This window comes from Tribolium castaneum, chromosome 7 (genome assembly GCF_031307605.1).
Source record: "Tribolium castaneum strain GA2 chromosome 7, icTriCast1.1, whole genome shotgun sequence".
Taxonomy (NCBI): Eukaryota; Metazoa; Arthropoda; class Insecta; order Coleoptera; family Tenebrionidae; genus Tribolium; species Tribolium castaneum.
Window position 1 is genome coordinate 16,139,703 of NC_087400.1, and position 14,184 is coordinate 16,153,886.

Here is a 14,184-nt window from a genome sequence, read left to right on the forward strand (position 1 = left end):
TTGTGCATTTTGCTCTTAAAGCTTTTAGGAATTTTAAAATCTTAACAATAATAATTTATTAGATAATATTAATATCTTATTAATCTCTAAGAAAATTTTTTTCTGATAAAAAATAATATTTTACATTATTTTTTTTAATAAAAGCTCTTACAATAAACTTTTCATTGTCTCAGTTGTGGGATGCAGATGTAAATTTATTAAACATTAGACGGTTGTCAAAATGACTTGGTTAGAAAACAACTCAACTAAAGTGATTTCTTTTTCTTTTCTTAAAAAAGTAATGAGTTTAAAATGCGAATTACATTAGTGGTCAACACTGAGTTTAATTAACACCTTGTATAACGAATTAATGCTATGGTTTCTTAAAAAGAATGTGTTTAGCACATACAAAAGTTTTTTTGTAATTTTACAATGTTGATTAATTGCTTATAATTAAAAAAAACTGCTTAATGTTTGGAAAATACGTAGTGCTGTATGCACTACAATGCTACTACTACTTATTATTACAATAAGTTTATAAAATATATTTCATTTATTTTGATAATACAAGTATTTTTATGTTATATAAATGTTAAATTGTTTGTGCAGAGCATTTATAGTAAATGCGAATTATTGCCTAAAGTATTGATTAATGTGATTATCTCTCAGTAATATGAAAATTTCAAATTAGTTGAGTAGTACTAAAAAAATCCATACGTGTATTATAGCAAAGTTTCCTTTGTACACCATTAAATTTTATGATTACCCCAAACCGCAAGGACCCTTCAAGCTAAACACTCAGGCAATTTTATTGTGATTTATTGCAGACAGGCTGTAGTCTCTAAGACGAACCGATCGGTATCGTAAATGTTTTTGGGTGAGCCTTGTCAAAACATCCTATTGTAAGGGTTGCTTATCTTAAACACCATTATCTGTTGTAAAACAATATGGTGTACAAAGAAAACGTTACAATACTAGAAATGAACATTCCTAATTTATTGGCGAAATGTTGATATGTAGTTCATTTTCTTATAGTGAAGAAACGATCTAAATTGGACGTGAAAAAAAATTAAAATTTTTCAAATGTTTAAGCATCCGATTTTTTATTTAAGCACTTGGGGCCATTAACTCTTGAATTTTACAATTTTTTTGAATCTAATCTGTATCGCTTAGAGTTATTAAAATGATCTTTGGTATTACGGCATTATTTGTGAATTAATGTAATTCTTTTTGGAATTACGCCATATTACTTGGAGTGGAAATTGCGTTGAGTTTCTTAAAACTATTGGAATTAATGTGGCTTTACTAGATTCTTGGAATTAATGGTAGATTTTCCTTTGAATTCGAATTTACACAATTTTTTAAACAAAACATCGGAATAACAAAATTTATTAAACGCATGTTTGAATGTCTTTATGACATTTTTTTATAATCAACTGTCTTAAGAGCCGTCAGGTTGGCATTATCATAATAGTTATTTATTCGACGAGTTTGAGTGTAAATCGGACGTTTTATTTCACGAGTGGTTTTTTAAACCTCGAGTGATAACGAGAGGTTCACCATCCACGAGGTGAAATAAATGAACCGATTTACACGAAAACAAGTTGAATACAACATTTTATTCTTCGAGTTAGACTCAATAAGGCTTAAAATTGCTTAAAATCTGTTAAAAATAATCTGACGTTTCGTATTGAGAAATGCCAAACAGTTGTCAAAACTGTCTTACACAGGAGAAAAATCCGAAATTTTGACAGTGTCGAAGAATAAATAGTAATTATTTTGAATTAAGGTTTGTGTAATTTTTTACCTAGCAAATTCAATTTTCTCCAATTTAAAACACGTACAATAACACATTAAGTTATTTTAGACCACCTTTAGACTAACGAATTAACAATTAACACTGTCGTCCTGTTTTCAAAAGTGTCAAATCTGGTGTTCAAAATGTCAAATACAGAATACAGCCGGTTTCAAAAGTGGTTGGACATGAACTTTTAGAGTGATATAGTCTGGTTTTTATCAGAATTTTGACAGTTGATTATATAAAAAAATGAACTATATCTAAACTATCGCCCTCTTTATAGAAAGACACAGTGGCGTACCTGGGGGGGGGCGTCAAGGGTCGTCAGTAGTCCAACATCTTAATAGCAATTTTGGGGAAGTGACTCGTGAAGGTGGGTCAATCAAAGGACGTACCCGCAAACTCACACGCGAGTGGTTTTTCCGAATTCTACCAAACAAAGAAAAAATGTTGAGGTCGTGGTGTACTCACCTTTCAAGAAAGCTCTTTACTGTTTTTGTTGCCGACTTTTTTCACTCCCTGGAAAAAGTTTTTCAAATTTTGATTGTGAAAATGGGTTCAACAAGTGGTGGAAACTGAATCCTAAAATTGTTGATCTAAATCTAGTGCAGTTCATGTGAAATCTTTCACACAGTGGAAAGAGTTAGAAATTAGACTCCAACGTGGAGCCACAATTGACCAAAAAGAACAAGAGCAAGTTGAAAACGAAGTGAAGAAGTGGAGGGAGATACTTTCCAGATTGTTAGATTTCTCGCTAAACAAAATTTGGCGTTAAGAGGTCACCGAGAAGAAATTAATTGCGAGACTGAGGAACCCAACTCCATTAAAAATGGAGGAATTTTTTTGGAATTGGTGCATTTGCTCTCAAAGTACGATCCAGTGCTACGAGAACATATGCTAAGAGTCAAACTGGGAAAAAAGATTGCTGTATCTTATTTATCGCCGAAGATACAAAACGAATTTATTAAAATTTTGGGAGAAAAAGTAAGAGGGAAAATTATTGAGCAAGTAAAAAATGCAAAATATTTTTCCATGATGTTTGATAGCACTCCCGATATTTCTCATAAAGACCAAACAAGCCAAGTTTTGCGATACATTGTGATCGATGGATATGAAGTGAGAGTTGTATAGTCATTTATTGATTTTATTGAAACAAAGAGGAAAACGGCCGAGGATATTTCAAATATGATCCTACAAAAATTAAAGAAGGATGGAATTGATATTCAAAATTGCAGAGGACAAGCATATGACAATGCTGCAGTTATGGCAGGTCAACATACCGGTGTTCAGAAACGCATCAAGGAAATTAATCCAAAAGTGGAATTTGTCGCATGCACAAATCACTCACTAAATTTGGCGGGTGTACATGCTGCCTCTGTTGCTGTAAATTCTGTAACTTTTTTTGGAACTATGGAACGTTTATTCTTGTTTTTTTCTTCCTCAACGCATCGTTGGGATGTTCTTACTTCGGCTACTGGTCAAGATGTCAAGCGTTTAATAGAAACTCGGTGGAGTGCACGGGGAGATGCCGTGAGTGTTGTAAGAAAAGCATACTCAAAGATTTTAACTGTTCTGGAAGATTTAACTGGAGAAAAAGAAAATGGAACTACTAGATCGGATGCTGGTGTGCTGCTTGCTGCCTTACAATCGTTTTCCTTCTTGTGCTTTCTCGGCTTCTGGGACTCTGTACTTAAAGAAATTAACGACTCACAAGCTTACCTTCAAACCAAAAAATTAAACTTGCAACAATGCGACCTAAAACTCCAAGCTTTAAGAGCATTTTTAATGGAAAACAGGGATCAGTTAATAGACAATTCAGTAACTTATGCCAAAGGTATTTGCGACGATTTGGGAATAGCCATGGATCGCCGATGTAGAAAAAAGAAAACAATGGCTGGTGAAACAGCCGGGGATGCTGGATTGTCGTATGAAACTGAATTAAGAAGGGATATGTATCATTCACTAGACAGAGTCATTCAAGAAATCACTACTAGATTTGAACAGCTACATAATCTTGCTGAAAAATATGTCTTTCTGAATCCATCTAACCTTGTAAATCTTGAATTTGATCATTATCTAAGTGATGTTCATGATGATGAGATAATTGCTGAGGAGTTTAACATTGAAAGGAAAAGACTGCAACATTTTATATCGGTAGTTACTTCACAGGGTGACACGGAAACATGGAAAGACGGCCCCCTCGAACTTTTACAGTTTATTTTTACATACCACTTAGAAAATTCGGTTCCGAATATTGTTATCCTTTTAAGAATTTTCCTTACAATTGCTGTAAGTGTTGCTGGTTGCGAGGAGTTTCTCAAAACTAAAGCTAATCAAAAACTATTTGCGATCTACAATGAGTACTTTACGTTTACGAAATCTTGCCATTTTGTCTATTGAGCAGAAACCCAGTAGCGAATTAGATTTTAAGGATGCTATTGATGAGTTTGCTAATACGAAGGCTCGGAAAGTTAAATTGTAAATAAGTTTATTAAAGGTCTTATATTTTTCACATTTTTGTGTTCTAATTTTGTTTTTAAACCCAATTACATACATACTTCTCATTGTTGGTATTGACAAAATTATTTGCGATTGTGCGAGTACTGTTATTTAGAGGGGCGGCAAAATCTGTGATCGCCCCGGGCGACAAAAGTTCTAGGTACGCCACTGGAAAGACAGTTTTTTCCGCCTGGCCATTTGTCAAGTCCAAGTGTATTTTTTGTTTTTGTATGTTTGTGAGCTTTGTTAAGAAATTAGGCTAAACATTACAGCATCGTTAGACGTGAATTCAATTTGCAGCCGGCAGAGTTTCACATCCAAAGCGCCCTCATCCGACCCTCTCTCATTCTATGCTCATCCGATATAATAGGAGGCCTGTGGCCTCCCAGTTTTAGTATTTTAAAAATTTTAGTAGTTCTAGTTTTTTTTGCAAAATTACCTTCTCAGTCATTTCATTTTAACGGACGGGGCACTGCACAAATTTTTGGCTTTATTTTCAGTTTTTAAAATCACTATTAATAGGAGTGAATTTTTCTTTACAGTAGCTTAGTACCAGTTAAACTACTTGCAACCTACAATTGGAGCCACATTTATTAAATTTGGAATACGAGCAGAAATAAGAAATTTAAATGGCTGGTGGACGGGACACAAAGAAGACTTTATATTCTTATCGTTGAACCATCTGTATAAAATTTTGTTAAAAGGCACTAATTCAAACAATTATTTTTGAACTAAAAGGTGGCACTTTTTGAAACCACGAAACCGAAGAACAAGGCATTGTGTAGACTTCTGATTAATTCACTTTTTGTTTATACTGACGGACGGGTCAAAAAAATCTTGTGTATAAAAATAACAAAAAAATATTCAGACTGGTTTTAATTATTATTAAAGATTTTAACAATATCAAAATTAGACTGTGGAAATTAAAAATTCTTGGTCTTGTTTAAAGACGTAAGAAACAAGAGTAACATTTAGTATGTCTTTGCAATAAGAGACGAGACAACAGAATTTACGAAGATAAAAAACTAATATTACTAATCAATTTCCAGTTTCTAAACGGGCATAAACTAGAAAAATTATTCAAAAATTATTCAACAGTTGTAGTGCAATGTGTTTTTAAATGATTCTCGTAAGTTAACTTTGAAATTGGTTTACACGTAGAAAAAATTGTGCTGCTCCATTCATTTGAATCCTCTGTCTATAAATGTCAAATCGATCTGTTGTGAAATTCAATTAATTTCGTTAAAATGCATTTTTCTAAAAGCGGCATTTTCTGTTTTTACATGAACTAGATGAGAATCATTTAAAAACACATTGTACATCTGCTTAGCTGTCAACAGTAGTTTCTGTTATCGCCTACAAGGCACTATGTAAATCTTAAAACCCAATGAATTCAGTTTCAATGATTATCCACAACAAAAAATCGTAAAATATATTAAATGTAAACCGAATTGTGTATTTTAAAAGCTTTACATACTAAAATTATTTTGAAAATTTCGGGTTGCATTACTCCTGGAATGGCAATTTTAGGGCAAGAGTGTATCATTAAAAGCATAAGTTTATCCACAGCCAGACTATTAATAAGCCATAATATTGCTACTAGGAAGCAATTGCTCTTATGATATCAATAAAAACTATGGGTCTTATGAAAACACCTTAAGACCTGTAACAAAATTAAACTGCATTTTGTACTTTAACTTTTATATTAAAAGAGAAAATATAGTCGGTTTTTCCTATATTCGATGTGGATGCCAGATTTACTGTAAACGAAGCCGAAACTAAAGTAGTTGAAAATATTGATTTAGTCTATATTATCTGGCTGTGGATAAAACGTTGTATTGCATACGTGTGTTACATGTGTTTCATCCGCTTAATTAAACCTTTGCGCGAATAAAACATATTGTAAGACCCGTGTACAATGCGTTTTTAAATGGTTCTCATCTAGTCGTCTGTGAATTTCTCATGTAAAGTCAGAAAATGCCTCTTCATGTAACTAATGATAGGCATTTAGATATCGAATCATTCTCGATTTATTAAGTCTCCAATTCGGAATGAAGCTTCGATAATAAAAATGTTTTCTTGCACGGTGTAACAATTTGCAGTTTTAATTTCTCAACTGACAAATTTGACATTTATTGACAGAGGATTCAATTGAGCAGAGCGGCAGAAATTTTTTTTACATGTAAACCAATTTCAAAGTTAACTAGATGAGAATCATTGTACAATAAATAACTATTATCGTATAGTTGTGACTGTTATGAGGCATTATTTAGAGCTTGTAGGCTAAAAATATAACATCTTTTGTGTCATTTTTTAAATATTTCCGCTAGATTGTTTTAATTTTGAAAAAATAGAATTTATTGAATAATTTATTTATATATTGAATAATTAGGAGTAGATTCCACAGGTTAGTTCTTATCTTAAAAAAACTAAATAAAAATAAAAAACAAATCTGGAATAACTACTAAATAACAATTTATTCAATTTACAAGCACATATTTCGTATGTGTTCCTTGAAGTAACAGCTCCCCTGTTGCTTTATCCTTAATTTTAACTTCTAGAAACGCCAAATTATCCACAACTTTATTGACATGACCGTCAATTACAATTTCATTGCCGGTTTTAGGGCCGTTAAAATTTCTGAAATTATAAATAAAATAATCGCTCTGAATTGAGTTTCGAAAAATGAGTTACTGACCTTAAACTTATATCGGTGGTAACATGCATATTGGGAAGTTGCGACATCAACGCAAATCCGGAAATGCAATCAACAAGTGTGCTCGATAAACCAATATGTAACTTTCCTGTTTGATCAACATGATCGTCGTCTACTTTCATTTCGACGGAACATTTGCCGTTTCCGAGTGAAATTACATTTAACTGTAACATTTTGGTTATTTATGAAAAAAATATATATATTTGTGAGCCTACCTTTTGCAGCACTCGATCAAATGATGCTGCTCGAAATTGTAAAAATTTTACTAATGCAGCAACGTCTTTTAAGAAGGGAGCTTGTGTCATGATATTAAACAACAATTTCGACTGATTATATGCAAATGTAATTCTCTTTATCACTTTTATACATTAACTCAAATGGATCTTAGGTTATGTAATCCATATCTTTGCTGAGTCATGATCACAAATAGTCGTAATTCGAACCAGGTTTTTCATTAATTTTTAAATTTCCTTTAAACCAAAAACATCCGCGTAATAAAAAATTAGACTCAAATTTCTTTGTTCTTTTATTTAACTTCTTTTGTTCACCTAACCATCAGTAAATTTAAAACAATGTTAAAAATGTCTCATATTGTGCTAAAAAATTTCTCGGTAAATATCTAAAGGCTGTATCAGAAATATGTGTCTTAATTTTACCAAATAACAGAGCTTAACAAATATAACATCTTTTCCATTTGTAATTTTTCAATTTTTTCATAAAAAAATAAATTCATAATTTCATAAATTAAAAAAAATGCAAATTTACTTAAAATTTGGGAAAGATAACATACTGAAACGTGTACAAAAATAAAAGAACAGAACTATTTTAGTTGTGATAGAAAGGGACAATTTAAACAATTTAAAACAACAACGAAAATTGCTATGAATACAAACTAATTATTAAACATTGACCGACTCATTTACACAAAAAAAAGGAGAAAAACAGTGAAAATTATATACAAGAATTTTTCAAAATGTTATACAGGGTGTTAGGCAATGGCTTAGCAATATTTCCTATGTGAATTTGTCATGATCAGACGAGTTAAAAACCCTAGTGCCTACTTTCTTTAGAAATTTGTATTAATTCACTAGTTGAGGGCCACTTTGTGGCTTATGGTACTTTATTAGCAGTTAAATTTTTCATTAACCAAAACAAAATGAAGATAGTAGCGCATGGGCGTTTTGAGAATTTTTCAAAATTGCGACCAACATGTTCATTTGTGTGGGAAAAATTGTGTCAAAAAAATTTTTTTCCTAGAATTTTATAAACCCTAAACCCCTAAAAACCTGTTTAAATATATCCCTACTTCAAAATGGCCGGCTTGCCTCTTTCGACTTGTTTTAACAAGATTTTGCGAAATAATTGAATTTCTTGCTGAAAAACAATTGAAAATGAAATTATCACGTATTATTGTTTTAAAATGATGATCTTTCAGTGTATTTTATCAAAATCTCAAATAAATTTAGTTTAAAAACATCATTTTCGACAAATTTTTTTTCTTTGACGATAATTTCACATCAATTAATTTTTTAATAAATTTAACATCATTTTTTAACTTAGTTTGATACATTTTCTGCCAGATTTTAATTAAATCTTGCAAAGGTACTATGATTCTAACTCATAAACGTGTTTAAACACTAAAAAAACAGACAATGTAATTGTTTCTAAAGGACTTTTGTGGTTTTACTATTGTTTAACCAATTTATTGTATTTAATAATAAGTTTTTACATTTCCAGAGAAAAAACGCTCGAAAACGGCAAAATCAGTGCCATTTTTGATTTGACTTTATGTTTTTATTTCTTACTAAGCTGTTGTAGTTAAAATTTGTTTTACTTACGGTCAACATAAGTATAGCCATAACACTCTTGGAAGTTTGAATCCTTAGTTCCCTTTAAACTTTCTTCAGTCAACCCATTTCTGCTTGTGCATTGTTTCAGATTTTGCCGGAACTAAAACCATATGTGTTTTCATCGATTTTTTTGCAATACGTCCGATATTTTACTTTTTTAAGTTATTTTTATAAAGCGACATTTTTTTATAAAAACACTCAATACTGTCAAACACGCTAAAAATTTAATTTTTTGTAGAAATTTATTTTAGTAAAAAATTATTTATCTGTCTCACGACATTTTCATCAAAAATGAACTACAAAAATAGTACCGTGCGATTTTCTAAAATTTTGATCTAGTTTTATCCATGACAGTTACGTTAACTTGATGTCCATTAAGGTTTTAACATACGTTTTTTTATGTTCTTCGGTGAACATTTTGGACATATTGACAGATAAAAAAAAACAATGCTGAAGTTATCTACGCAAAACTTTTCACTGCTGAGGTAACTGCCATGGATAACTACAGAGTGTTTATGGATTGCGCTCACAAATTTTAATCACTAAAAGAATGCGTTATGAAAAGTCAATTTGAAGACGAAACAAATTCCGTGCCAATTTTTTTTCCCATTTTGAAACTAAATCATTATGGCCAATTATTTAAACGCCGAATTGAGTGCTCTGGTCCTAGTGTACGGGATAGTGGAAATAATCGCGTTAGACTCTTACCATCTTCAAGGGTTCAGGCTGTCCAGATTTAAATCCGTGTGATTTTATTATGGATTCACGTGAAACAACTAGTATTCCAAGTAATACCGCCAAGGAGCTGACCGTTTGCGTTATGCAAGCATCAACTGCGTCATTTAGAAATCATGAGATGTGTGCAAGACCGCAAGCTTTCCTACCCTGAAGGGTTCAAGTGTGCATTGCGACCGAAGGGCAAAGGGCAACATTTTGAGCAATTTTTATAATGGTACTACTGACCCACTAACATTGACACTGATAAGTTTTTTTTGTCTTTACACTGTTTATGTTCCATAGTTTTTGTTTGTTTGAATGAATGGAAATACCATATTTAGACATAGGCGGAGACGGGTTTTCAGCCTCAACTTATTTTTAATTTTAACTCAGAAATAACATGTTTTCGGCAAAAACTGGAGAGTTTTTTTAAAAGTTTGTTTTTTATGAGGTCTATTACTGGTTAAATTTTGTGAGCTCTTGTTTTTATCTAAATTTTGCGAATTAATTATTTTTCTGGCTATAAAGCGTTTGTAAGAACTGAAAAAATTATGTTCTGTCATAAATAATTCAGCGATTTTTCCGTCTGCTTTCGATCGAGTCTTTATTTTACACAATTTTTCTCTCAAATTGATATATTTTCGGCCCGTTTTTAAAACCAAATTTTCGTTACTCTCGAAATTCAGAAAAGTTTTAAACGACACTGCACCAAAATATTGCAAAAATCTAAAAGCCCGTCGTATAGATTACCATCATTTTCTTTTGAACTTATTCTTTACATATAAGGTGTCCCAGTGATGTGAAAAAGTCGATTATTGACCTTTAAATGATAGAAAATTAATCTTTTTTACGAATGTCGTACATACTAACCCCCTGACTCACTTAAAATTATTTTCAAGTATGCGGGGTGTTTCTAAAATTAGCTACAACACAAACTTATGCATTTTCAAATGGAACAACTTATATTTTTCTGAATTTTTTTATGTACTTTTTAACACTGATGTTTTTAAGTTAAATTGTTATTGGTCGTTTTTGAAATAACTTGATTTTTTTGACAAAAACGCTTTTTTTAAAAAAACTAAAAATCTCAAAAAAATTAGATCTTTTACCCCTTTAAAGAACAAAGTTTAAACTCCAAGGATGTATTCTTTTTATTAGTTTACTGCAATCAAGAAGATAACAAATAAAGAGGTTTGTTGCAAGTTGAATAACTTCAAAATTTTAAATAAAACACCCAATTTTTTATTTTTGCATCTAAAAGACCTTTAAATTGTTTTTCTAAAAACATTAACAGTTAAGTGTCTTTTCCTGATTACTCAAAAGATATTTAACATTAAACATAAAAAAAATATTCTAACTATTGTTTTAGTAAACAAAAAGTGAAATTTTCTGCTAATAATAACAACTTTAGTGTTACTTTATATTTTTTTACTTTTTTATATTTGTTGTTGAAATTAATTTTTAAAGTGAAATATTTTTTTAGTTATTAACTGTAGGTATTTGAAACTTTATGTTTTTAGATAGACAATTTAATAATTTTTGAGTAGTATGAATAAAAAAAGGGTATTCCATTTATTAGCCTCAAAAGTTACCTCAAAATATTCAAATTATGACCCCCATTCACATTATAATGTTATTGTCTCTAGTAAGTGAAAAGGTGCAGTCAATACCAGCACTGATACTGCAGTAAAAAACATTTTTAGAAAAAATATGGATTGATTTACTTTTAATGCTTAATCTAAGCTTTCTTGCAAAACACTGTATTTTTTTCATTCAAAAAATTTAAAACTCTGTATTTTAAATCTGCAAACCTACGAGATCTAGGTTTTTGAATTATTTTAGAAAAACAAAAATTTCATAGCTTCTTGTTGATACTCGGTATATTTTTTATCAAATTGTAATAGGGACAACTAAATAAATAATAATACAAAACTCATGTAATTTATTATTGCATTTATAAAGTGCATAACAGACATGGTTACATTGTATAAAAATATAGTTACAAGTTTTTGTAAGTTAATCAGACGTCAAAAAACGGCGAACATTCTTTACAAGATGGATGAATCATCGCAAATAAAAAATTTTTCTAAAACCAAAATCATCGTCGATCTTTTGACCCGAAGCCAATTCAACTCACAGCTATTTCACCAACAAGAATCCCTGAACATTTGCGATGAACTTATCGAAATTATCTCGAAACTTCAACTTAGGTTGTCTTCCGCCAATCATGGCAACATTCAACGTCAAATTATGAAAAGCTGCTGCCAACCTATCGGCAATCAACGGATCCGCTTGCGATTTAATTAAACCATCGACTAAAATCGTATACTCCTCCTCGTAGCAACAAATCAGAGCGTAGATACAAGTACTGGCCGAACTCATCAAATCCGAATTTATTTGATGCGACAAAGTGAGATCCAGCAACATTTTGAGGAACGGTTTCATTGCTTGACAAAACGGATTCTGCTGAAGCGAATTCCTGAAAAAGTACCAAGTCATTCCTTGAATGAAGTCAAGGCATGCTTGGGCTATATCCGAGCTAAACTGTGTCAAACCCAACTCGATCGAGCTCAACAGTTGTTGAAACAAAGTCGGCGGGAGATTACAAATCTTCTCCGGATAAATATCATTGATCAAAACCAACAATCTGTAATATTGCGAGCAAAGACTTGGATATTTGAGCAAATCTAAAGTCATCAAAGGCATAATAAAATTCAAACCGAACAAAGAAACATCAGACGCCGTCACTGTAACCACTTCCTCGTCATTTGGACACAAATCAATGCAATCCTTCGATAAAATAAATGTCAACAAGTCCAAAATCAATGCCAAATCTTGGAAACTATTTTCTTCAGCTAAAGTCTCCCCACTAAACTTATTCCCGTTACATTTCGCATACGCTTGCACCGTTGCCAACGTACTCTCGTACAACTTCTTACTATCAAGTTGACACAAATAACACAACATGTTCTTAGCACACTGTCCAAACAACTCCAAAATCAGTTGCACAATCACTTGATAGTTGTTGTAAAACGTTAGGATTTTCGGCAGTTCTGCCAACCGCGGAGCCAGAAATTGGAAGAGGATTTGGACGGTGGACATGTGCGAGCCTTTGGCAATTCCGATGAAGCTTTCCAAAATATCGATGATTTCCTTTTGGACTTCCTCTTTGTGGTAGTTGGCGCGGAAGTTGTCTTCTTGGTTGATGAAGCGGTCGAATCGAGTGTGAAGCGGGCGCAGGATTTGGTCAAAGTAGCCGTTGAGTTCTTGCATGTCGCGTAGAGCCATGCCAGCTAGGATGAAACTTTTAAATAGTTCGCGATGGATGGTGGAGGGGAGGCGACCTGGAGTGAGCTTCTCTTGGAGGGTTATGAGGTTCCAGAGGCTTTTGCTCTTTACGATGCATAAGGACCTACAGTGAAAGGAAAGAAAAATCACATCAACTAGCAATATATTTTCTACAAATAGTTATTTATGATATAATTGGGTGAAGTTGAAGTTATTCACGGAAAAAAGATAGCGCACGAGACGCAGGTCGAGCTAACCACCACGTTTACCATACTCGTATAACATTTTATCAAACATCCTCATACTTCATGAAAAATATTTAAGGTAGTACCTCCTCCGCAACAGTCTAATTAAAACGTTTTGACTAAAACTGAAAGTGTACCTCTTATACTATTATACAGACCGACAAAATTCAATCACAGCTTTCCAAAGATAAGTAGGGAGGAAAAGGCCTATGGCTAATGAATTTCTCAATCCCAACAAGAAGTTATTGAAAACTGCTAATACAGATTTCTATGATTCAATAAAATAAAACTTGTGGTATTTCATTTGAAAAAATTGAGTTACGGGTGCTTAAAGTTCTACAAATTTAAATTGAAAAATTGAAGTTCGTTATAATTTTTTAGAAATGTAAAAACACCAAAAAAAAGATTTAGACTTTAGACTCTTTCAAATGAGCTAGAAGATATTTCTAAATTTTTAAAAATGGCAGAGTTATCGATTTTTGAACTGGAAGGTGCAAATCCAAAAAAAAAATTAATTAATATCCTAAATGTTTCGTAAATGGCAAAATTTAGGATTAGGGATAGCTTATGAAAACTACCACAAAAATAAATTTTCGGATGACAATCATTGTTAGAACTAGGAATACTTCTAATGTGGGGTTTAGACGGAACATGTTTGAATTTTGTAGGGATGGAGACTCTTTAATCCGTACCACTTTTGGAGGTCATGAGTTTAAATTAGTTGTAGTGGAAAAAATGTGCTCGTTTTCTTTATGAATATTGATAACACACAGCGATTATTGTTGCATTCAGCAAGTACATTGTCATCAAATGATTATCATGCTTTCCACTAACTGTGCTAATACGAGTAATACTTACGAACACATTAATGGTATAAGCTTTACTTTAATTTTAAAATTTTTGTTTAGAAAACAGTTATAAGGAATTTTTTTACTATTTTCCCAGCATGGAGTACTTATTTGACACTAACCATGGGTTGGATTGTGTCGGTTTATTTAAGAATTTAAGTCAGTTACAGACGTATTGGTATTCCATAAACATACAGGGTGTTTCTCATAATTCTGCGCCTAATGTAGGCACCAAAATATACAA

The 14,184-nt window shown here is 31.9% G+C and overlaps 1 protein-coding gene and 1 non-coding gene across 3 annotated transcripts in view; both read right to left on the bottom strand.

Annotated features, from left to right (window-relative positions):
- Positions 1 to 6,729: 6,729 nt before the first annotated feature.
- On the bottom strand, positions 6,730 to 9,565 carry LOC103314247 (uncharacterized). The gene is made up of 5 exons (XR_010334920.1): positions 9,551 to 9,565; positions 8,831 to 8,942; positions 7,208 to 7,462; positions 6,975 to 7,156; positions 6,730 to 6,916 (listed from the first exon to the last, which is right to left on the bottom strand). It is a non-coding gene; the product is annotated as an uncharacterized LOC103314247 (transcript).
- Positions 9,566 to 11,486: 1,921 nt separating this feature from the next.
- The window catches only part of LOC655404 (exportin-4), a 69,092-nt gene continuing 66,394 nt past the window's right edge, over positions 11,487 to 14,184 (bottom strand). Inside the window, exons 9-10 of one of the 2 annotated variants that reach the window (XM_015984779.2) lie at positions 11,697 to 12,971; positions 11,487 to 11,645 (exon numbers count right to left, since the gene is read on the bottom strand). In XM_015984779.2, the coding sequence (XP_015840265.1) occupies positions 11,699 to 12,971 (1,273 nt within the window). In that variant the 3' untranslated portion in view covers positions 11,487 to 11,645; positions 11,697 to 11,698. Of the gene's footprint in view, positions 12,972 to 14,184 lie in introns of both variants that reach the window. The other variant, XM_008199548.3, reaches the window with a different exon arrangement.